We start from the raw sequence: 23,539 nt of genomic DNA, 5'->3' as shown, positions 1-23,539 counted from the left end.
AAGGTATTTTCTTTTTATCAGGCTCGTATCTTCGCTTTGAAGAAGTGGAATTCTATCTAATTTAAATTCTTCTTTGATTCTTAATCTAAATGTAAATTATTTCGACGTGCAAGAAACACTTACAAAGGGAAGGCTAATTTTCAAACACTTGTCTCTTACAGAAACGTAGTGTACTTGTTTTTAAGTAACGTTTCTATACCAAGAAATTATAGCGTCAAATGAAGTGGTAAAGGGCTACTTTCTATTCTTTTGAATTACATTTTGTCGTCCGAATAAAAGAAGGTTTTCAATTGATTTCTCTACTTTGCTAGGGCAAATTTAGTTTCTTTATTTCTATCTTTTATATCTATCGTTCACATTATCATTCAAAGTATGCGCCATTCAAACATTCTTTTCCAACATTTTCAACATTCTAACCCAGATATTCAACTCTTTTTATAGCAATTTCTTAAAGGGTTTGATACAAATTTTTAGATAATTTATTTTCATAAAATTAATATCCTACGAGACAATACAAGTATACGTATCATATTCTTCAATGAACGTTTAATTCCAAATCTGACAATATTAATTGACTCGGTTGCAAAGAACGGTAGACGTGATTTATCGTGTTCAACGTCTGAAGCTTCCAAATTCTTACTGCTTCGAATAAAAAAGGAGAATTTCACTCTGCAAGCGAGTGGTCGTAAAAATTTCACGCGGAAAAGCCACTCGAGTAAACAACGGTATCGTAAATAAAGAGACAAACATTCGTTACACAAACATTTTTCCTTTCCTCCAATTACCACTTCCGATTTATGTTTCGCGCGGTCAGTTCCAAAGTTACCGGTAGTGTACGTTGTAAACGCTTTCTGCTGTTTACAGCGCAATAAAAAAAGAAAAGAAAAAAGAGCAGCTGAATGGGAGAAAGGGTGGAAGAAAGAAAAACGAAAAAATCAGTCGTGGACGATTTGCTAAAAGTTTTACGATGCCGCGTGGAACATTTAGCCGGTTTGCACGATTCTCGGCTTGCCGCTTCGCGAACATTCATCGTAGCCGCTGGAATTATTCATGAATGATACCGTAACTTTCGTTTTAAGATTAAATTTATGCCTCGCTGCCACGCTTCGCTGAGAAACTCGCGCGCAAAGTAATCGCTCATAGATTCAATATTAAATACCGACGCGGAAATAGCTGCATAATGTCTTTAAGGATGGTTTATACCTACGAATGGCTGTACTAACCGGAGGAAAATACGAGCTTACTGGCCAACGACAATAACTCTGTGCTCTTATAAAGCGTGCGCATGTGATGGAAGAATGCATTGCAAGATAGCGAACCGATAAGCTTACGCTTGTTTCTGTATATCCGTGATTTTCGTTTTACGATTATTCCTACAGTGAACGCGATATAAAGTAGCTGCTGCTAATCTTTTTCGAATCGCAACACTTCGACATCGACACTTTCAACTTTTTCCCTACAAATTTCTACTTTTGCTGGGAATTTATATTTGCATATTTACGATTATAAGTGTCGCAAAATTTAAAAAACCTAAATAAAATATACGACGTATATTATGATTTGCTATTACTATTTAAGTATTCGGAGAGCTGTCGTTTTAAATGGATATTTTACCATGCAACGATATGTGGGATAAGCTCTCGGTGATTTGTTTGTCGGTATATTCCTTTTGCTAAAATTCGTTTATTGCCAAAAAGTTGACATATTAGATTTATGAAAATGATGATTTTAACGCTGCTTTTTTAATAAAGCGAGGGCTCTGGTATAAACATATACAGGGTGGTTGGTAACTGGTGGTACAAGCGGAAAGGGGGTGATTCTACGCGAAAAAAGAAGTCGAAAATATAGAATAAAAATTTTTTTTTAGTTTTTCCATCGAGACAACGATCTACAGTGAGATCCGTTATAACGTACCGCACGCGTACCGAGCGAAAATTCAAAGACGATTTTCTCGAAAACAAAGCCTCAAACGAAAAATTTTTATTCTATATTTTCGACTTCTTTTTTCGCGTAGAGTCACCCCCTTTCCGTTTGTACCACCAGTTACCAACCACCCTGTATAGGTCATTGTTGTCAATAGTTATTATAATCTTTCTATGTCTAAATAGTAGTATGTAATATAACAATAAATAATTGTATCAACTTGGCAAAATGATGCAATTTTTTAGACGTGATTTGTTGCTCATACATGTATAATAATATCAAAAAAAAAAAGAAAGGAGGTATACGCTTGGTCTATCATATATTTAAGTCCGGATTTTCTCGGGATAGTATAAGTTGTAAATTTAAGGTATAAACTAAGAATCGTAAGAGTGCTGGGGAAGAGAGAAAGAGACAGAGAGAGTGTAGGTAAGAGTGTATGCTTTGGTGATGTCAAAGCTAAATGAGTAAAGGAGTGGGAGAAGGGTGCGAAGGTTGAGGGTCAGTACTTTTTTGATCTGGGAAGACCGAAGTTGTGAGCCGAGTGTTAGAATAAGACGTACGAAGATATTGTAAGATAAAACTAAACTTCACTTCAAATAGAACATCTTTTTTTGTCCTTACTCTGGACTATTTAGATACTACGTACATAGTAAAATTTCTATTCGTTAGGAAGCAAGCAGAACTATCAGAACAACCTAATCGTAAAAGGCTCTCAGATTAGAAACCTTAATAGAAAATTCCTCCCATACTTCGTAGTATTTACGCAGATCTTTCAGTTATCTCAACAGCTGTATTTTAACGTTGTGTTTGAAAGGTTAAAAAAGGGGAGCAAAAAGAAAAAAAAGAAAAAGAGCAAAAGGAAAAACGAAACGAAAAAAAGAATATTCCGAACGTACGAGCCATCCATAGCAGCAATCCCATAGAAAATCCCGGCTGTCTGGGTTACAGTGCAACTCGTAAAAGTCTGGATGCAACGCGTGGTACAACAAGCCCGTTTTTCGCGGCAATTTCGCGCTGGAATACTCGCGGCAATATTTTTATTGCTTTCCACGTTAACAGCGAACGATGGTAGCCAGCAACAGCCGAAGTATAGAATGCATGCATGACGTCATTGCCAATGATAAAAGGATCATTATTGACGATCGACTGCGAGAGAGCAGAGTCGCAATTTTCCACTGTACGAAGTACGGTTAATTTTTCCTGGTGTCCGGAAATTTGGCACCATTGACGCGACTGTATAACACGTGATTTTTCGCTCTTGACGCGCCTACGCGATGTACAGGGCACTGCGTGGAACATGGTACGTGGCCCGATTTTTGCTGATGAATCCATTCGTCAGAATTAGCGGAGATTTGTCGGCTAATTTAGCTGCGGTGTTCGTATTGAATAAGAAGTGCAGTAGTTAATTTGAATTTGGAAACTTGTCTCTTTCTAAACGGATCTTTCATTTGGCAATAAACACGATGATACGATAGTAACATATGCTGCATCGAGTAGAGGCTACGTTCGCATCGAATGTTTACTGGAAACAAAAAAATGAACAAAGGCACCAAACCTTGGAAAGTAACAGGTTTTTCGAAGAGAAATTTGTCATAACCAAAGGAACAAAATATGAGAATCTAGAAAATTTGTTATACAGGAAACTGTAATATTTTCCAGTCAGGATATCAGCGTCTTGTCAACAATGCTGTCATCGTTTGCGATTATTGTTTTTAGATCACTATTCAGTAGAAGCACGCCAGGACGATGAAATATATATTTCGAAATTACCGTGTATTTCAACTTACTTCTACTCTTGATAAGCCGAATAAAACGAAAGCAACATTCACTCAGCGAAATTTGAATGAGCGGAACGTGGTGCACGCGCGATCTTCATAATTCGATCGCGTAATAATATTTCCAATTAAAGTCACTTTAGCCGTGAAAATTCGTTTCGTTTAAGCCGATGCAACAACAGTGCAGGAACATCGTGAGAATTTCAACGCATACATATATGCGCGTATGCGCGTGAATTTTAATTATTTTGGTTTGGTGGACGCGAGGAAGTGTTTATTCCCGCGTCTCGAAACGAGCTAGCACCAGAGATAATTAAATATGGATTATCTGACGCACGTTCGAGCACTCGCTCGTCGCGCTAATTGGACCAGAAAGAAGACAGTTATCGTACGATGGACAAAACGATATTTCACGATAACGAAGCCATGCAAATAACGTATCAGAAGCGAATTGTTAGCACGGTGATCTCTAATTTTATTGTTAGAACGGTGGCTTCATTGAACGTAAAATAGCTATTATTATAACTTCTGGTATATTAAATAGATATTAATTCCCAAAATTAATTTTTGAATTTGCATTAAGAATTTTCTAGAACTAGCGAGATTAGTAAAAGATAAAATATATCGTCGTACAATGAAAATAAGGAAATAAAAACTTCCTTTATTTCCTTCAAAGTAGTCTCCAAGGGACAACTCTTTGGAGCCAAGGGTTGTAAAATAAAGAAGGACTCTGCGCGTAGAAAAATTTTATTTAATATCACGATCGCTCTATATATATCTTTCCCTGTGCGATTATTAAAAACACCTGTTTGTCGTATCTGCGACGAAATAAAATCGACGTTCTTATGTTCTTTTATTTTTTTTCTTTTTTTGTATATATAATAATACGCTGCAAGTAGATCACGGAATTCTATGCATTTACATGAAGTTTGAAAATGCCAAATTGCACAGAATGCACATAACGCGAAGAAATTTATTACGATATTCAAAGTATAGTACTTTTTGCAATACTCGACGGGTAAAACAATTTTTCACCAAGCTTCTACGTTATTAATTGTGCTGTCAAAAATATGAATTCGCATAAAAAATCGCCACCTACTATCGCGTTCTACCATCGGAAAATTCGCACTCAAGAACTGTCGTGTCTCTCTCCATCGATTTCGCTGTGTAAAGTCTTTTTTTTCTGCTATCCTGGGTTCTGCACCGGCTGTTTCCGCGTTTTCTCGTTAAGTCGTAAGACGCAACAAGTGTTGGACGGATTATGTCTTGAGGCAAACAAACGAGATCACCGTGCCAGGATAATTCTTCGTCCGAGTTAATTAATTAACTCGGGAATTGGTTGGTGCAAGCGGTGCGTTGCGCGGTCTCGCCATCCCATGGGGTTTGCTTTCTCGTATCGGATCGAGTGCGTTGAACGCTCACGAGATTGTTCGTCGGATTAATTGCGGCTTTATTTCGCCGCGAGATCCTTTTTCCGATTCGTCGAATGGCGCGGGTTTAAACTGGTTTTTAGCGAGGTCGCGGATATATAAATCATTTTTAAACATGTTTGCGTTAAATTCGTTTACGACTGTGTTTTTTTTTTATTTAACCTTCTGTGTCTTGTTGGCGAGGGTGAAAAATTTACATGGAAACTCACTACGGGGGAAGAACATTGCAAGTCGTATTTTCTGCTTCTTCCAGGAGAGCGATTTTAAAATTCATTTCACACAAATGCTGTTTTGCTTAAATTTACCTTGCAACGTACTGTTATTTCTGCCGTTTCCTTGTGGCGAATAAACTCATCTCGAAGTTAAATCGCCTGTTTCTTGAAAATCAAACGTCGAGTGTATTGCAGAAAGACTTCCGTATAACGCGCCAAAGATATTACAACTGCTGTTTTCATATAACGCGATTCTTCGTACAACGCGTGAAACACACGTAATAAAACCAGATAATAGATTCATTGGAAAGATCGAGTCTGTGAACTGGTCGAAACTGCGAAACTGATCCAAAAATTGAAAATGAATATTTACTTCCGCCAAAACGAACACGTTGGAATGTGATGTTGGAAGTAAAAGTATTTTTCTATTTAAAAAATCTTAAAAAACACAATACATAAATTCGTATAATTATATCTTTATTAAATTCCAACAAAGTAAAAGATTTTTTACATACATTAATAATATCTTCTTCCTAATCAACTTCGTATAAATGTCGTTTAATTTTTAAAACACAGTCCTACTTGATAAAACATAGAAAATAAAAGTTTGCATGACAGCAATCATCTTAAACGTGTTACCTTAAATTATGCGCGTTATAGTGGAAAAATTCTTATACAACATAATTTCATATAGCGCGTAACGTTACACGGCAGTCTACTGTATATACGTAGACAATGAAATTAAAAAATGTAGAGAAAGTCAGTCAGTTTGGCTTCGCGAAATTTCGTACGTTCATTTACTTTGATATTCTACGAATATGAGATACAAAGGCTGATAAAAGAAAAACGCGTCATTGGATAATAAAGGTGTGATTTTTACAGTCACTGTATTCAAATACTTCCATCCGCATTTCAACGAATGAAAACAATTGCTCTCTTGACTCGTGGCAACCTGATGATTGTCGACAGTTTACACGAATCGCTCAAATGCGACAGTTTCGAGCCGGTTTGTCACGTTGGTCGTCGCGACACGTCCAATAGCGTTCTAACAAGCGTGAAACGAGAACGTTGTTCTTCTTTGAACGTATTTCTGTGTATGCAAGTGTGCGAAGACCGTCGCATTCAACGGCTGGCGTTTCTTTTGTTTTCCAGGCAGACCTGTCCTGCCAGAACACGAAGCAGTCCGTGGGCGCGATTTATACGCGCACGAACTTCGTGACACTGAAATACGTCACCGACTCGTGGGGCACCATCTCGAACGGCTTCCGTCTCGTTATCACCGCCGTCAAGGATCCAAGTGAGTACATTTCTCCATGTGATAATTCCTTCGTTCTTTTGTGTCTCGGGCGCCTGTCTTGCCTCCGCGTTATCTGATACGCGCGCAAAAGTTTTCTTCGCTCGCAGTTTTCGTCGTTCCACGCGTTATCGTGGAAATGGTAGACGCGCGACGACGCGTTAGTTGCGTTTTAAACGTCACGGAATTGTTTTATTTAGCAGAGCCAAGTAATGAAAATCACGTCGCTGCTCGACAATGATTGAGTGTCACGACTCGACAAATTTCAAATTTGCTTTTACTAATTTAGACGTCCACGTTATTTTTCTATTTCAGTAATTTCAGTCGTCGTGCCTTAAATCAGTTTTGCGTGAGAAGGCAGAGTTGTTACTTTTTCCCCTGTCAACCAATGTTTTATAACAACAGCGGCTTATCTTCGGTTGTTTCGCGGAAGTTCGTAGCGCTTTCGCAAGTAGTGTGTCTCGTACTAGGTCAGCCGTACAATGTCGTTGAAATGACTGGCGAAGATTTCTTTGTAAAATTTGGGAAGCCTCTTCCCTAAAATGTAGATTTTTCAAGTTGTGCCATTGTCGTTGGCAAACAGCGACGTGTAAAAATTGCACGGACGCAGCATTATCGAGGAAACGTAAATTCGTTTTTCCAAAGTACAAGAAATGTATTGGGATAATAAATTCGAGGCATAAGAAGAAGTTCTAGAAGGGAAAGTAGTTTATTAAAGTAGTATGAGATATTTCTGTCTTTTGAATTTCGTAAAACTGTAGGTTTCACATCGTGGAAGAAATAAAAACGAAAAAGATATGAACTAAATTCTTGAAATTCTTGTTCACGATTGCAGTGTGAATTTAATGGAATTTAGCGATGTAAATGGACCAGGAAGAATCAGAAATAAAATGTTGCGTTAATGGACGTTTCCTTCCGTCATTTATAAATAATGGTTTACGTCATTTCACGCATGGAGTTATCGCTATAAAATTATCTGTTGAATAAAAATATCAGTTTGAAGCTATGGTGCCCGTTTTGACTATTCAAGTTTTACCGGTTTATTCCACGCTAAATTCGTATTAAAATCCTATAGGAAGAGAGATGAAATGAGAAATTATGGAACAAACCCTTCATGACGAGTTCTGCTCATTAAAAATTCCTGAGCTCCTTATTAAAGTCTATTTATCTGTAGTTACAAGTATTACGTCTCAATTTTTGTCATTTACAGCGAACAAAAGAAATTACGCAGAGAAGAAATAATAATGTCTTGCGAATTCAAGCCGAACCGAGGGAAAGATGTCTGATTAAAGAACGAAATGAACCACGAAGCTTTCGTTTCGAATGACTTTCTGAAAGGAAATTAAACGACCGTTTCTCTCTTTCTTCGCTCCGTGACAGCTTTTTTCGAGTGTGTTCTACTTCAGTTGGTTCGACTTAATGAAGTGCTTAATGCACCGTGATTAAGCGAAAGAGCGAAGTACGAATGAAGAAAGGAGAAACACGTTATAAAATACTCTCCATTCCTTCGATAATAACGGGATATTGTCGACTTCGTTTGTCGTGCCGTTTGCTAAAGAGACGTTCTTGAAAATCGTAATCTATATAATGGCTTTTATTAGTAACGATATGGCGATAATTTTCACGTTTGACTATTAAACTGAATGGAAAATGTAAGAAATGTGGGAACTAGTAAGCAAGATATAAAATGCCCTGCACTATTTCTCAAAGTCGAAGAATACTCTTCACGTTACAGTCTCCGAGACGTTTCTTTAAATTTAATATCGTTACACTACCTGTATCGATTTATCCGCAATATCTACTCTTGGTCGTAAAATTCGATTAAAAAGACAGTATTTCGTGTATGAGTTGCATTGTGCGCTGCATTATTATTATTAATCTGGTTCCGTTTCATGATAGTGCAGTGGCTCGTCATGGGGCGACTGTAGCTGCTTTTCTCGAAAACAAACGAATTAAAGTGTCGCACCAGCCACTCCGTTCGCCAGATTTAGCACCGCGCAATTACTCTCCGTCTCCGCGGCTTCAAGTAACAACGAAGGGCAAACGTTATGACAGCATTTAAGACATCAAGAAGATCGTGACGAGTATTCTCAAAGTAAATGCACAAAAAGACACGCAAGAATTATTTGGCGCGTTAGATAACAGCGTAGATGGTTGTATCGCCTCAGGAAGAGAGCGTTTTGAACAAAATAAAATATTTCCCTCAAAACGATAGCTCTGTTATTTTTAGAAATTTCTACTATCTTCGAGATAGACCCGTTAGAGTCTTCCGGCGATAAAACAGATCTTTGTCTCACCTGGTTTTCCTTATACATTTCCCATAGACGTATCGCTGGAACAAAAGAGCCAATTACACAAGCAGAGACAAACTTCGGTGAATAAATAAACCGGCGCACAATTATAATTCAACGGGATGAGAATAAATGAAACAGTAAATTAACGACGCTTCCTATTAACGGTCCTCAAATTACCGGCCACTCGTTATTTCGTGCCGTGGTCTCAATGCTGCTCTCGGTAATTTTAAATTAACAGCAACGCCATGGCGAAAGATAATACCGTCATCCGGCTGTGTAAAACTTCCCCTTTTCTCTCTCTGGCCACCGTGGAAACGCTAAGATCTCCTGAAAATGCCGCGGAAATTCTGATGCTCTGTAGCACTGCGATAAATTAAGGTCGCAAAGCTGGCTATCCGCGAATTTTCCTCTATATACGCGCTTGAAAAGTGCCAGCCGAAATGATAGAGAAAAGAAAACTGCTTGCTACGCTGCGTCTGGCCAACGTGTGTTCTCTTCTACGGATTAGCTGCTGTGCGTGCTTCCTCTACTAATCTTCGTGTTCTTGCTCATTTTCGCCGACTGTCGACTTTATAAAGTAATATCAAGTCACACTCGTGACATGGATTAAGGATCAAGTGCTTGAAACGAGTGCAGCTTGTACTTGCATTCGAAATTAAGGTTAACATCGAACTTTCATTCCAAACTCTAGTCATTCCACACCACCCCTTTATTTTCTTAACTTTAACAGAGTTAACCGTATCTCGTAGACAGATTATTGCAGATATTCAAATAGAAATATTTAAAATCGTTGGACACGTGGACGAATGGTGTATATAATTCTATTATACTTACTGTTGCCAGATCTCTAAATAAATAATATAAACGTGCAATCTATTGATTTTATAATATCGTTTTCATATTGCTTAATATTGTTTTCAATTTATAATTCGTTATTAATCTATACGCATTGTGTACTGTAATTGCAAATGGAGCAAGTGCCTGGATATTTGCTAGGAATGACATTAAAGCTATCAATTTCGTAATGAGCATACAAGCGTATCAAAAATTCCATTCATTTTCATTTTTTTTTTTTCTTTTCGTTCCTTTTGTTTAATACCGAAAAATATCCTGTAACGTTCTCTCGATTCGATAATTTTAATAGCAATTATATAATTCAACATAGCATTATGTTATATGCAGTTGACAAGCAGCTATAACATGGATTAGTATAACTTATGCAATAAATTGCGTATTTAGTGAAATTAATGGGAACACGCGACATTTAGATGACAGAATATTCAGCGCAAATATTGCACATTATATCGAATAATATTCTGAAAACAGATAATTATTATTTACATATCGCGAGAAATTTCGACGTCCGCTAGCTGTACGTTAAACTATTAATAAATAAGTATAATTGCATAGATAAATGACTAAGATAAACGAAGTTATTAGTCAGAATATTCGAGTTATGGTATTTTAGAAACTTGCCAGTTTTTTCTTTTTTAATTATTAAACGCGTAAAATAAAATTTCTTAAACATTGAACAAATTCTCGAAATCTTCGTAAAATTAAACAAAACTTGGTCAAGACCATCTGCATCGTGGAACGAAATTTTTGAAAATACGGTGCATAGGTGGGATACTATTTATTATGCGTAACGCCTCGAAAAATACTGAATTTATACAAGGTATAGCAATATATTACGAATTCAGGATACGCGTTTTAACACATACTCTTTAAAATTCACATGTTGCTTGAATAATTCATTATATGACACTGTGAAAACTCAACGATCGTTATTTAGTTGAAATCATTCATCGATATAGACCGTGTCAAAGAATAAACGTTTCAGCGAGCGAAACAAATGTTTTAACAGGTGAAGCCAACAGAGGTGGAATTTAAATACCTCATTAACAACAAGAGTTACTCCCAAGTTTACTATACGAAGCGAACATCTATCGTTTGCCAGAACTTGAATATTTCGATTTGACGCGTTATTATTTTTACAATCGGATGCAGCATCGAGAACTTGCATTTCCAATATTCTCGCATTTCCTGTCCAATAATAATTAACGTAGCATAATTTTATACTCCTGGCTGTGAACTAAATGTAGACAACTGAATTAATGAATACTTTAGAACGTGTAGACAACTGAATGAACGAATACCCTGATTGTTATACTACTAATTAAGACTCACGGTATACATAAATAGATAATGCTTCGTCGAAAAGACAATAACAGGTCAGTATGAAGTATTTAAAAGCCCCATATAGCTATCAAAACGATGTTCACGAATGTAGACAAGCGGCAGGCCCATTGTCCGATTCGCGTTTGGCATAACGCGATGCTCTGTACGATGTGCAATTCGAGAAATTCCAAACTGTCCGGAATCACGAAAGCTTCCTGCTCAGACATGACGGGCTGTGTTGCAGCGCGAGCAAGGAATTGTTGCTGATAATATTAGCGCGATTCAACGCGTCGCGTTTTGCGGTTTGTACCGTGTCGGAATCACACGATATTCACGTGATTAATGTTGTTACTATTATTGCAACTCGTTATAAGTTTTTCCACTATTCTCTTAAACGGAAATATACAGCTCTTTCTGTACAGGTAGGCGATCTTATCGTATAAAAAACAAAGAGGAACGTGACATGGTATTTTTGTGTTTATATTTTATTCTTTTCTTCCGTCTTTCGACTGATTTTTCGGTGATATGAAATAGTATAGTGTTAGAGAAATAATAATTCAAATCCACTCGGAGCTAAATGTGCGACTTTAAAGTTATTCCATCAAAGGCAAGAAAATTTTCTACGTCTTCTTATTTTCCTTGCCACTTTTAAGGAAAATAGGATCATATACGATCGTTAGTCAGTCAAGACACACACACACACACACACAGAAAAAAGCACGTGAATCATTAAGAGGCACGATGCATTTTCGGTTCAGCGCTGTTTTAATTGAAAAATCAATCCAGAGCTCAACCGGACCCCGTTAAGCCGGCCGGCATCGATTACCTATTTTTCACGTAAAGCTTTTCATACGATGTCTATAAAACACTGCATTAACGGAGTAATTTGTCGGACGCCAGACGAAAGCCGGGGGTTTTTAGTCTTTCATGATCGAAAGGTTCCGAGCGCGTATCCCCTTCGAAATTCGGTTCGAAACGTTGAAGTCGCTCACGGAATTCCGCGGGTATCGTGAAATTATTAACAAGCTTCGTCGTTGAAATTACGGCGTGTCGTTAATTTTATTCCATTTTGCATGCAAATGAGCCATAGCGAGAGGAATATCGGCGAACTTCGTTCGCTATTCGTCCACGAGTTTCGCTCGTCTCGAAGCTCGGTTAGCTGAAGCTTTAGAAAGCGTGACACGCCGCATTATTTCCCGGTTTATCACTTGCTCTTGTTGTTGCTCCCTTCGACTCGATCCGCGTATCCATCTTTTTCAATATGTATATTCGTTTTTAGAATGATTAATGTCGAGAATGGAAACACGCGCGCAACCGTAGATAGTTTATATGCGAATCAAAGATGAAAGCAATGGGCGCGAGTTGGCCGGACATTAGCAAAATTGATACGAGGAGATATTTGATGAAAAGATACAAAGACGACCAGCTAGAGTTGAAATGAAAATGCTGTGAGGAAAAAATAGTTTCACACGTGTGTGTAGAGCGTAGGCGATGAATGATATTGTAGATAAGTGAGATAATATTTTACTAAAATATTAACTAAATAAAAATACTAAATAAATAGAAATTTAAATATATATAGAATATAAATATTTAAGACATTACAATGGCATAGTGCCCAGATTTAATGTTAGAATGATGTGTTAATTCGTCTTCTTTGCGGACCCACAAACACGTTAATATCAACTTGCGTAACCTATGCGTAACGCATGTTCCCTTGCGAACTACTTGTATTTTTCATACAGCGAAGGCTTTTGTTTTCGTTCTGTACGTTCGATATTATTTTAGAACGGAATCGCCCGTTTACTATACTAAATAAATAAATTACTATACATGAAACTAGCTTCTGTCCGCGATTTTGTTCGTAATACCAATATACGGAACAATTTTTGAGCAGATGAATTTCTATGAATGAGATACCTACATATTTTTTATACCAACAAATAGGTTATTCTCCGTTGTAAAAATATAAAGAGAAAAATCATAAAGAGATTCGATTTCAGAAGAAGCACGGTGTAAACAGTAACCATCGTTATTTCATCTGTATGAAACATGGGAGCGTATGATGCCAGCTCAGATACCAGGCTATTTCTCAGGTTCTACGAAATGGAACGAGATGAAACGTAGCCTATTTTCTTATCTAACTCCAAACTCCGTTCCATAGATTTCACGCGATGCGAGTACAAACAGACAAACAAACGGTCGGACAAAAATTCCAAAACTTAGCATTCTCCACTCCATAGCTCATAAGATGTTTCTCGATAACAATCTTCTCTATCTTTTTATATTCAACGCACAGACGCGAACCTTCTACCGCTTTATCACATACATTTTCCATCGTATACATCTAACAAATTCTATCTGCAAACAAATCAATCTCGATAACGAACAACCACCTGCGTTTTAAAAGAAACATTTCTCAAACACCTCATTATGATCTCCTCCGGGTGCTATAACTCATCTAAAACGACGCGCTCTCACGATCGAATTTAAAGTTACCAGGTACAAACCTTCTTAACTATGTCCGCAACGAACTTTTCCTCGTGCCATCGGAACGCGTTAAACGGATCATGAAGCCATCGACGCTGTACTTTCGAAATTGTTAAGATGGATCGCAGCCAGTTTAGACGGTCTCGTCCTATTATTCAAAAGCGGGCCCGGCGCCGAGCGCCATGCATTTTCGTAACAGATGATCGCGCGGATAAGCGTCGAAACGGCGCCATTAAAACGCCACCATCAATCAGAAAACTAGCGTGTCGAGAAGGTGGCCGCGCCGCTGCCAACGACTTGGCTCGATAAGATGCGGCGACATGTTCGATAAGTTGCCTCTATCCGCGCCGAAGACAAACGACGAATCTTAATCCTCGCGCCCTGCCGCGACTTCAATCGACGAGGACGATTCAACGCGTGCCGACGCGTTGCACTTCCGCTCCTCTGTTTCTCTCGCGTTTCACTTCCGTTCTTTCCACTTCTCCTGCTTTCTTCAAGGATTCAATTCTTGGACACACTTTCAATCTTCTCCGCTTCTATCGGGAAGTCGCGTATCGATTTCGTCGCCTTGCTTTCAATATTACCCGCTCGTGACATTCTTGCATTCGCTTTTACCTGTTCTTCACGCCTACACAGTTACCGGGTCAAATAGAATTATTTGTCGAACTTTTGCCGCGTGAATTTCCGTGTATTTCTATATGGAGCTTGTTAAACCTTTTTCATTCGCGACCCGAGTTACGTACACAAAAAGGTACATAAAATGAATGTACATCGAATGATTGATCGATAATAGATGAAAGAAGTTAAATTTTAAACGATTCTTAGCTGTATTTATGATTTGATTACTCGTTATCACTTGTTGGGACAAACCTAAGGTATGTCGATGAGAGAAATATGCTTCTTTATCTTTGCGTAAAGAATTAAATCGTAAACGATGAAGACGTTGTTTTGTAATATTTAGATACGTAGTGTAAAATGTTATAAGCGTGTTTATGGCCATTTTAGAAATTGCTGAAAATTCTGTCTCAATTGCTAGAAAAAACCCGTTGAAACGATCTTTTAAGAAGCTGGTGTTCTACACCGATGTTGATGAGTAACTCGGCGAATTTTTTATGATCTTTTAATGAAAAATGATTGACATTTCTTGTTTCATTGGTGCGTGGCAGTTGCAAAGATTTTCACGACCCTGTAGTTTTGTAAACACTGATACAGAATGTAGGAGGCGCATGTTCGGAAAATTAACGCTCAATATCGCTGCATCCTTTTGGTCATTTCCAACTGAAGAAATTTCTCAAATTAGAAATATGAAAGAACGTTGAAAAATCGTTTGATTTAGTGGGAGAAATCTAATAAAATACTTGATTTTTCTTGAAATTGTCCGTTATGGAGATTTTAATACTAATAAGTATCTTAGTCGATTTTAGTTAAAATGAGCTCGAAACTGAAATATCGTTGAGATGGCAAATGATAAAGATGAGAGATAAATTATTTAGTAGAATATTAAAATATGTCAGAGTCAACGTTATTTTTTGCCTGAAAATATCACGAAGTAGAATGGATCCAGAAACAACAATACGATAGCCAGGCTTTACAAATATTGAGTGTACGGAAAGACAAAGATCAATAGTCACAAACCAATTAATCTCTCGACCTCCTCTGGCTGATTCTTTTATTTCGCTGTCAATCAATCTCTGTGGTGTTATTCCGTGGTTATTGAATCGATCTTTTCTTTTGTCGAACAAATACGAACAAATATATAATAAATATACGAATTTCCTTTATTTGAAAAAATAGAAGTAAGAAAGTAGTATTCGAATAATCAAGTTTATCAATAAAAATTATATTCGTATTATTGATCTCGTTCATCGTATTGATTGTATAAAATGATACGACACGAGCAAATAAATTAGACAAATTTTTCCATCGTATTTTTACCAAATGCATATACAGTATCAAAATCGTTTTCCTACAAATCGAGTTTCAAATTCTGGTCTTTTTATATATTTAATATTATGATATGCTAATAAATATGCTAATAGTGACTGACATTATTAGCTGGGAATTTTATAAGTCACTAGTTGTTGCAAGTTACTAATTATTATCACTGCTCATAAATTTGTCTTGTATTACAGTAACAAGGCACAGTTTGTTAACAAAATACATGAAGTTCAAAGAGTAAAGTTTTCAAAACTGGAAGTAAGCCGATTGTCCTACTTCATTGTGCCCTTATTTGACAGAACTTTGTAACTGAAAATTTATTACTTGTCGATTCATTAGTACTATCGCACCCAGTTCTATTTTTATATGATTTTGATTTAATACCACTCTAAAAAAACACACACACACAATTCATTTCTCTTTTTATACGATTTAATTCGATCTAACGCAGTTCAAATAGCGCTTCTCCAAAAATGTCCATTTGAATTCAACACTGTACATTCGAAACTTTTTTCGATATATTTTTTTTTCCTCGGTTTACACTCTGATTTTAGTTTATGTTTCTCTTGGAATTCAATCACCGACTGGCGGCGATTTTTTACCATTTTATTTTCCACGTTATTGGAAAAAGCATATAACCTACTGCATCCGCTATAAAATGACAACATTGAGTCCCAGTAAGTTACCTGAAAATTCCCAATTTTCTTTTCAATACATACATTAGTTCTGGTTTCTTATTTCGTGCTTGAAGTTACTGTCGATCGAGAAAGATTGAAATCCCTAACGTTCATCTAAATATAATTGTCTTAAAAGTTCATATAATAAAAAAGTATGTTTCGGTGGATAAAAATTGAATAAACAGGTAAATAAAGATTTTTCTACTATTTTTTCGTATGTATTCTCGTGAAAAACAAGACCGAAATAGTATTATTAATATGATTATTTTACACGCAAGAGAATCTTAGTGCCATTTAAGCTATGTTACGCGTATCCAATACTTTGCAGGAAATATTTAACTCAAGAATATTAAGACTTTGAATGTTTTATCTGTGATAACAAACAGTATGAGTATGATCTTTATGATTAAAAGCGTTCCAAAGTTTTGAGTATGTGTGTGCTGAAATCGAATCACTTTGAGGCAAAAATCTACGAAGTAACGAAGAGAGATTGCTTGCTCTGTTCAATTATTCTCTCTCGCGCTTTACTTTCTCCCGGGAATATTATAGATTCGTGTAAATATTTGAAATTAAATTTCTGGTGAATTGAATTGTTTGATCAGAAAATATGAACTGATAAGTGAAGAACCAACATACACACGGACCGGAGTATCGTAATCACATTATAGAATTTTCTGATAAAAGTGTAAAAGGAAATAAAATTTAATACGTGCGTGTCTTCTTACCGAATAATGAATTAATAACAATAATAACAATGCAATATATCGTTTCTTTTGATGAAACTATTCTCGATTACGCGTGCTCGATCAATTTAGCTAAATTTCATTTCTAATTGACGACTTGAAAAACATTTTTTTCTTTTTTCTGATAATTCACAATTTGAATCGTACTTTTTATATTAGTTTCACGTACATTTTTCATTTATATAAGGAACAGTTGTTGAAAAGGAATAAGCGATATTTTTCTCCGAGTTTCGCGATAAAACTTTGAAGGGACATTGAATATTCTATGGGATTAAGCTCATAGTTAAGAAGCTTAGCGTTTTCATTGCTCTTATTACTCTGTTGCCAGTTATTTCGTTTTTAAAATTTTATCTTCTTGCGAAAGCTCTCTGATCTTCAATGAATATTGTCATATTCACGATATTTTTTCGAAAGATATTTCGTTTCGTCCGACTTTAATCTTACCAACGTTTCATTTCTGTTTATGAATATATTTCTTTTTCAATGAATCTTCACGTGTATAATGATAAATTTCAAATATTCGTATTTTTCTCTCCACAATATCAAGCATTGCATAGTTGTGTGTTAAATAAATAATTATCCGATATGAAATATACTTTTCAGTGCGGTAATTCTGCAATCTATTAATAATACAGTAACAAATTAACTTTATGTAAGTTATATAGGAGCTTCAGAATATAGAAAGTTTTCAGGGAAGGTAGTGCTTATTCAAAAAGCTTTAAAATAAAATATTGGAGAAGTAATATTAATAACAGTTATTTGTAAATATTTTTCAGCTAAGAAGCACAACACATTATTTAACAAATATTTAAAGGAAAGCAAAAGCTCATTAAAGAGTTAAATCCTCAGGCTCCTCAAAATTCTCTTAAGCGGTGAAACGTCCAATTAATTATCTCATAGAAGATTCGTTAAATGAATTGTTAATGAACTGCTAAATCCAGCCTGAAGCCATTAACAGCTCTACATTTTCTCTCGTATTCGTCTTACTTTTACAATTTCTTACGTTAAAACAGATAACCGTTTTACTGCATTTCTTTTCGCATCGTTAAAAGAGAATAATCTAATGTACATACATCGCGTAAAAAGAACGTTACAATCACAAAAAACGAATAATTTTCTTACCAATTCGATTTATGTTACTGCAAATGTTGTAATAGATCTTTTTGCAAATAATTGTTCTAATCTTTTTCTTATCTCTAGTACGAGTCAGTTGTTGTTCGAAGGAATAAGTTGCTATAATTAACTACAGTTCATAATCTACAAATATGCAATGCGACAGACTACTAATTCTATCGTGATCTTTAATTTTATTAATCATAATTCGCACTTTTCTTACGTTATTATTTCTGATGGAATAAAAGTAAGAAAATTTAATGAAATTTCCCAAATACTTTATGAGGTAGTACATGAAAAATATATGCAGAATTTTTATGGCTGAAGTGGTAGGTGGTTTACATCGATATACACGAAATGTCGACGGAACCATAAAATTGTCGCGATAGCTTTAAAGCTCTTGGAGATTACTTGTTCCATGCTCTCCGTATTTTCAGCGTTATCTTGCAGTCTATGTATATGACATAATCTATGATTTACTAAATACGTTCTGTTAATATCCTGCAAGAAAATTCACAGTGGCATATGAAATTATTACGGAACTTTTTACGACCTTCCTGACCACATTTTATGAACTGTTTTTACCTTACGATCTTCTTTGCGTACGCATTAAGGGATAATGAAGAACGTTCAAAAACTAACGTGTATTACGATACGAACAAACTGCATAAACCTGATATTTCTTGGATTTTTTGATACCTCCGTATCGATATTATCTCAAACGCATTCGATGATCTTTAATAAAAATTGTAGATGCAATCAACTCGCCGATGGATAAAGAAGTAAAAGGTACGAACAACCCTATAAAATACGTGCACCCCTGGGTGGAAATAGAGAATAGAAGCTAGTCGAGGTATCCGATCGTGGTATCAGACTTGGATACGATGCGAGTTATCGATGAATGAAATTCTTAGCGCTTCCCCGAGACTATCGGAGAAAGCAATTCCCGACGATCTCTTGAGGATACGTCGGCTATACTTCATCCGCTGTTTTATACCGCATAAACTACAAGCAGTCGCGTTGGATCGTCGAATTCTTTCGAGATCCATTAAAGGATACGTGGATCCTTATATCTCGTTCCGGCATCAAATTACGGGTTACCTTTTTCGAGTATCTTTGAATGCTTCGTTGACATCGTGTGCTTCTCTTGTTGTCAGAGTAACAGAAGTAGAAAAGATTGTGGAGGGGTGGAGGGCGGAAGAAGACACAAGACGTTTCGTTGTAATTTCGATAGGGTAGATAATGAGAAGAGCGATCCAAAGGATTCGAAGAGGAGTCTCTCGTACCGTATACCGTGGCCTGCTTCGACTTAATTGACTCAAACCCCTGGAGGATTATCTATGAGTTTCGCCTTCCTAGCCTTAATCCTTTGGTTAGAGCCAATTCGCTTGGTCTCCTGTACACATCGCCAACAGGATAGGCACAGACTGGCTAATCTCGAAGGGATGTTGCGGAAGACGCGTGAGGAATTAATGATGTTGATGGATGGTGGAGGATTAAGCGGTGAAATGTACAAGAATCGATGCGAATGGAGCTAGTCTTAGGCTCTTGCACAGTTTACGTGCAAAGTTTATGTATCATATTCTATACAAATTTGTATAAAGTAGAGCCATCGTTAAACGTTCTATTATTTCAATCTACCAGTTATCGAAGAACATAATGCCTGTTGTATGTCTGTTATAACGTGTTGTTATATGTATTTGAGCAAATGAAACAGCAAATGAAAAATGACCAGCGTGTATCATCCTCCCATGTCAAAGATTTAGATAGCACAGCGATCAAGAAATATGGCTTTCTTAGATATTAATTAGATATTAGCCGCAGCAATCGTAACGAATAAAATGAATTTTGGTCATTATACCTGTGAATGCTAGGTTGTCCGAAAGCTTCCTTTCGTTTTATGAGGAAATAATAGACGCGCAACGTTTTTCGTTTTATATTATTTGGTCCAATTACGTACGATGCATTTTGTTCTGTTGAGATAAACACCGTGATATTTTACACATTTGGTTTCACGTTCGTATGAAGGTGCATTGTTGGACAAACATGTTTGCGAAAGAAAGACACTTTCCGGACAACCTACTATCATCTGACCTACGATAACGGAAAGCTCGTAGAAATCACGTTCGTCGGCTCGATGACTCGACAAGAATAATCGAAGACAAATCTCTGAATATTTCAGAAATTACACGTCAAATTTTGTCGATACCTCGGGATCTTATTGAGATATTCGATCCGCGGCAACGAAGGCCATTTTCTTGAGAATACACGTTGTTCGTTGTCGTCGCCTTATTATTTATCCAACGATGTTGCGCTTCACGGTGTCTATACAAATTGCGAGATCAGTAATTCAATTACGAAAATCGTGGAAGATAAACCCCCTGCGCGAATACCGGTTCCGATCTCTTTGAAATCGATACTGCTAATGCAATATTAATCTGACCTGGCGCTGTACCGGCCGAATACAGATCCGTTGGGAAATAATTACAATGGAATCCGGTGGTTAACAGAAAAGGGACGTCAGGACGGTCGCCGGCATAACGGCGGTAATTAATTTTATACTTGCCCGTTATCTGTCTATTGTGGCCTGTAATGGGACTGCCGACAAACGGCGTAATGTGTGCGCTTCAGCTGACACACGGTCGATTAATTGGACTTTACATACCACCGGGTTTACCTGCGTATATGGAAACGTCTTGAATTCCACAAAGCGCTTCGCGTGTTTGACTCTGCATCCCTTGTAACGTAAGCGTAGGCAGCCGTACACTATGAAGTAGAAATACTTCATTTCATGCCATAATTCGTTGAAACGTTTCTTTTCGTTGCATCGAGTCTATGCTTTCTAATAGATTTATTACACAGGGTAGCCCAGTTTCATCGGTCCATACGTTATCGATATATTCTATAAGTTGAGATAAGAAACAAATTTTGTACGAAGATATGTCATTGGAATCATCGTTAATAGTTGTAACAGCAAACGACGGTATATTAAAATGTGCAGGCGTAATAACGAACGTGTATGAATAGACGAGAAATATTTACACGTAATATTAATCAGACGGTATGATAATTCTAACTAGTAATAAACGAGAACTTCAAAGAGTAATAAATCCAATTTTTTTGCTGATCTTGCGTTGATAGGATTGGTGAAACGAAACCGTGGTTGGAGTTGTAGAAGTACTATGACACCTTTTGATTACTACCTGGTATAAATGTTCCTCATCTATTCATACTCTGCGTCGTGATAACGCTCGTTGCCGCTCGTTTCGTAGATTTTTCTTTGTTGTAACTCTGAAACCATGTTTCCAATGACGTATATTTATATGACATTTTGTTTCTTATTTTAACCTATAGAATATACTGGCAACGTATGAGCGGAGAAACTTCATAATCGATATTTAATTAAAGCAGTATATATTCATATTTAAATATTTCTTTTTCCTAAAAAACATATCAGATCCTATAAGTATCAAATACTATGTTCAATACTTTTATACATTCAATACTTTTCTGCAGCACCGTGGAAATGAACGAAGTATAGAAGAATAGCTGGAAGTCTTACTTTCCAATATTACTAAGAACGCAGAATGGGGTCGGATAAAATTTGCTTTGCGTTGTATGAAAAGATATCGCCCTTTATCTTCAACCTAATCGCAGGCAAAGATTTGGAAAATAGCGTTTATAAAATGTAACGAATCCTATATGCGTTCTAATCCAATCTCTTCATTTCCAACTTTCCTTTCTTCATTACCAATAAACGATAGAATACGCTACGTTCGCTCCACTCGTTTCATACTCTCCGCTCACGATATCGCGATAAATACAAAAATCGGCGCGATCGAGTATGAGTTTCGCTCTTCGAACATAGAAACGTCGCAAATGATGCGAAAGGCCAGCAGTTTTCGAAAGAAACGACAAGCCATTTTCGATATCGATACGAAAGATGCTCGATATTCGCGATCGTAAAAAGAAAGAGCGTGATTCTGTCGTCCTGGGCGAATGGGAATTATCGTGCCTTGGTTTAAAGGACGATTCCGGGCATAAACGAATCACGGTTCATTCATGAAAACGAGTCGCGTGCTTGTGCATCGCGTGAATTTGAAAAAATGGACAGAGCATCGGGAATATTCGAAACATACTTGTACAACACGATAGCGTGTTCGAGCGTCGTTTCGATAAACTTTTGATGTAGGCGCTCTCGCGAGAAAAGGGAACAGCCCATCCATTTTAACGTCGAGTCATGGCGAAAGACGACACGATACAAATTCCTGTCGATGCGATGACAAGCTGCATCAAAGCTCGGTTTCGTTCCCCTCTGTAGTAAATTGGACTTCTCTGTCGAGCTTTTCTCCTTTGACTTTCGTCAACCGAATGAGCGCGGCGAAGTTATTTTACGTCTAAGAACGAACGACACTGTTGCTTTCTTCGCTTGATTTTAAACAATTCGATTTACTTCTTCCATCAAGCCGTGGACGTGTCTGCGACTTTTGTTTCGCTAACGCGTCGCGATATTTCCAAAGGAAGGAAAATGTTTTATCGCGATAAATTAAAAATATTTGTCACGAAATTATTTGTACTTATATATGTATCAATACAACTATTATTAATGGATTTCTAAAAGGAATTAAAAATATCAAAACATTTAGCTGGCAAAAATATCGAGATAGAATTACATCGTGAATTACGAAATTTTTCATTTAATTTTCCCAACGCCAAGAAGATAGTAGGACAGTATCGATGCTTACGAAGAAGAGAAGATTTTCCAGATATTAATATAATACAGTAGAATCTCGATTATCCGACGTGATGTGCACCGAACTTGCCTCGGGTAATCGAATACTCCGATAATATGGAACGGTGCATGGCTGTTAATAACAATCCCTGTAATAAAATTGTACAAATCATTTCGATAATATAATATTGTACGTGTATCTAAGCTTAATTAACTATTTAATTGATCAAAAGCGTGATTACCTTTTATGCAAAACTTTGGAAAAAGATTATGGTAAAGATATGGCAAAGTTCAAAACACCTCGGAACAATACGAAACTTTGACTAAAGGGGACTCGCATAATCAAGATTTTACGTAGATATGTAACTTTTGTAACATTGTATTTGTTCGCGTTAGACACTCCCGGGAAATTCCCGGAAAATGGTGTCGGTGCAGCTGGGTTCGCTGGTACCGCCATCTCAGAATCCTTGTTCATAGTCGTTTAATGAAAATGAACATCGATCGTTGGTAATGTAGGTTTCCTATTTCGAGAACGCGAATTCCGTATTTGGTCAATAGCCGAACACCGCGTCCTGGTTCACGAGATTACAGTCGTGATCATCGTTTTTTTTTTTGTTTTATTTGAATGAATTTTACGATCAATTCTCATTGAGAATTATAAGTAAATTATTCTGTCTTGGTACTATGTCGTGTTTAATAAGTGTTTATCGTGTGTTTGATTCTAAATATCATCCCATTGA

The 23,539-nt window shown here is 36.8% G+C and overlaps 1 protein-coding gene across 1 annotated transcript in view; it reads left to right on the top strand.

Moving 5' to 3' along the window:
• LOC100740535 overlaps positions 1-23,539 on the top strand; it is a 119,475-nt gene that overhangs the window by 53,028 nt on the left and 42,908 nt on the right. The window contains exon 3 of the mRNA XM_033320338.1: positions 6,493-6,637. Coding sequence (XP_033176229.1) covers positions 6,493-6,637 — 145 coding nt within the window. The remainder of the gene's footprint in view (positions 1-6,492; positions 6,638-23,539) is intronic.

This window comes from Bombus impatiens, unplaced genomic scaffold (genome assembly GCF_000188095.3).
Source record: "Bombus impatiens unplaced genomic scaffold, BIMP_2.2 scf_0281, whole genome shotgun sequence".
NCBI classification, from domain to species: domain Eukaryota; kingdom Metazoa; phylum Arthropoda; class Insecta; order Hymenoptera; family Apidae; genus Bombus; species Bombus impatiens.
The sequence above is the reverse complement of the archived record's forward strand: the minus strand, read 5'-3'. Positions and strand labels throughout refer to the sequence as shown.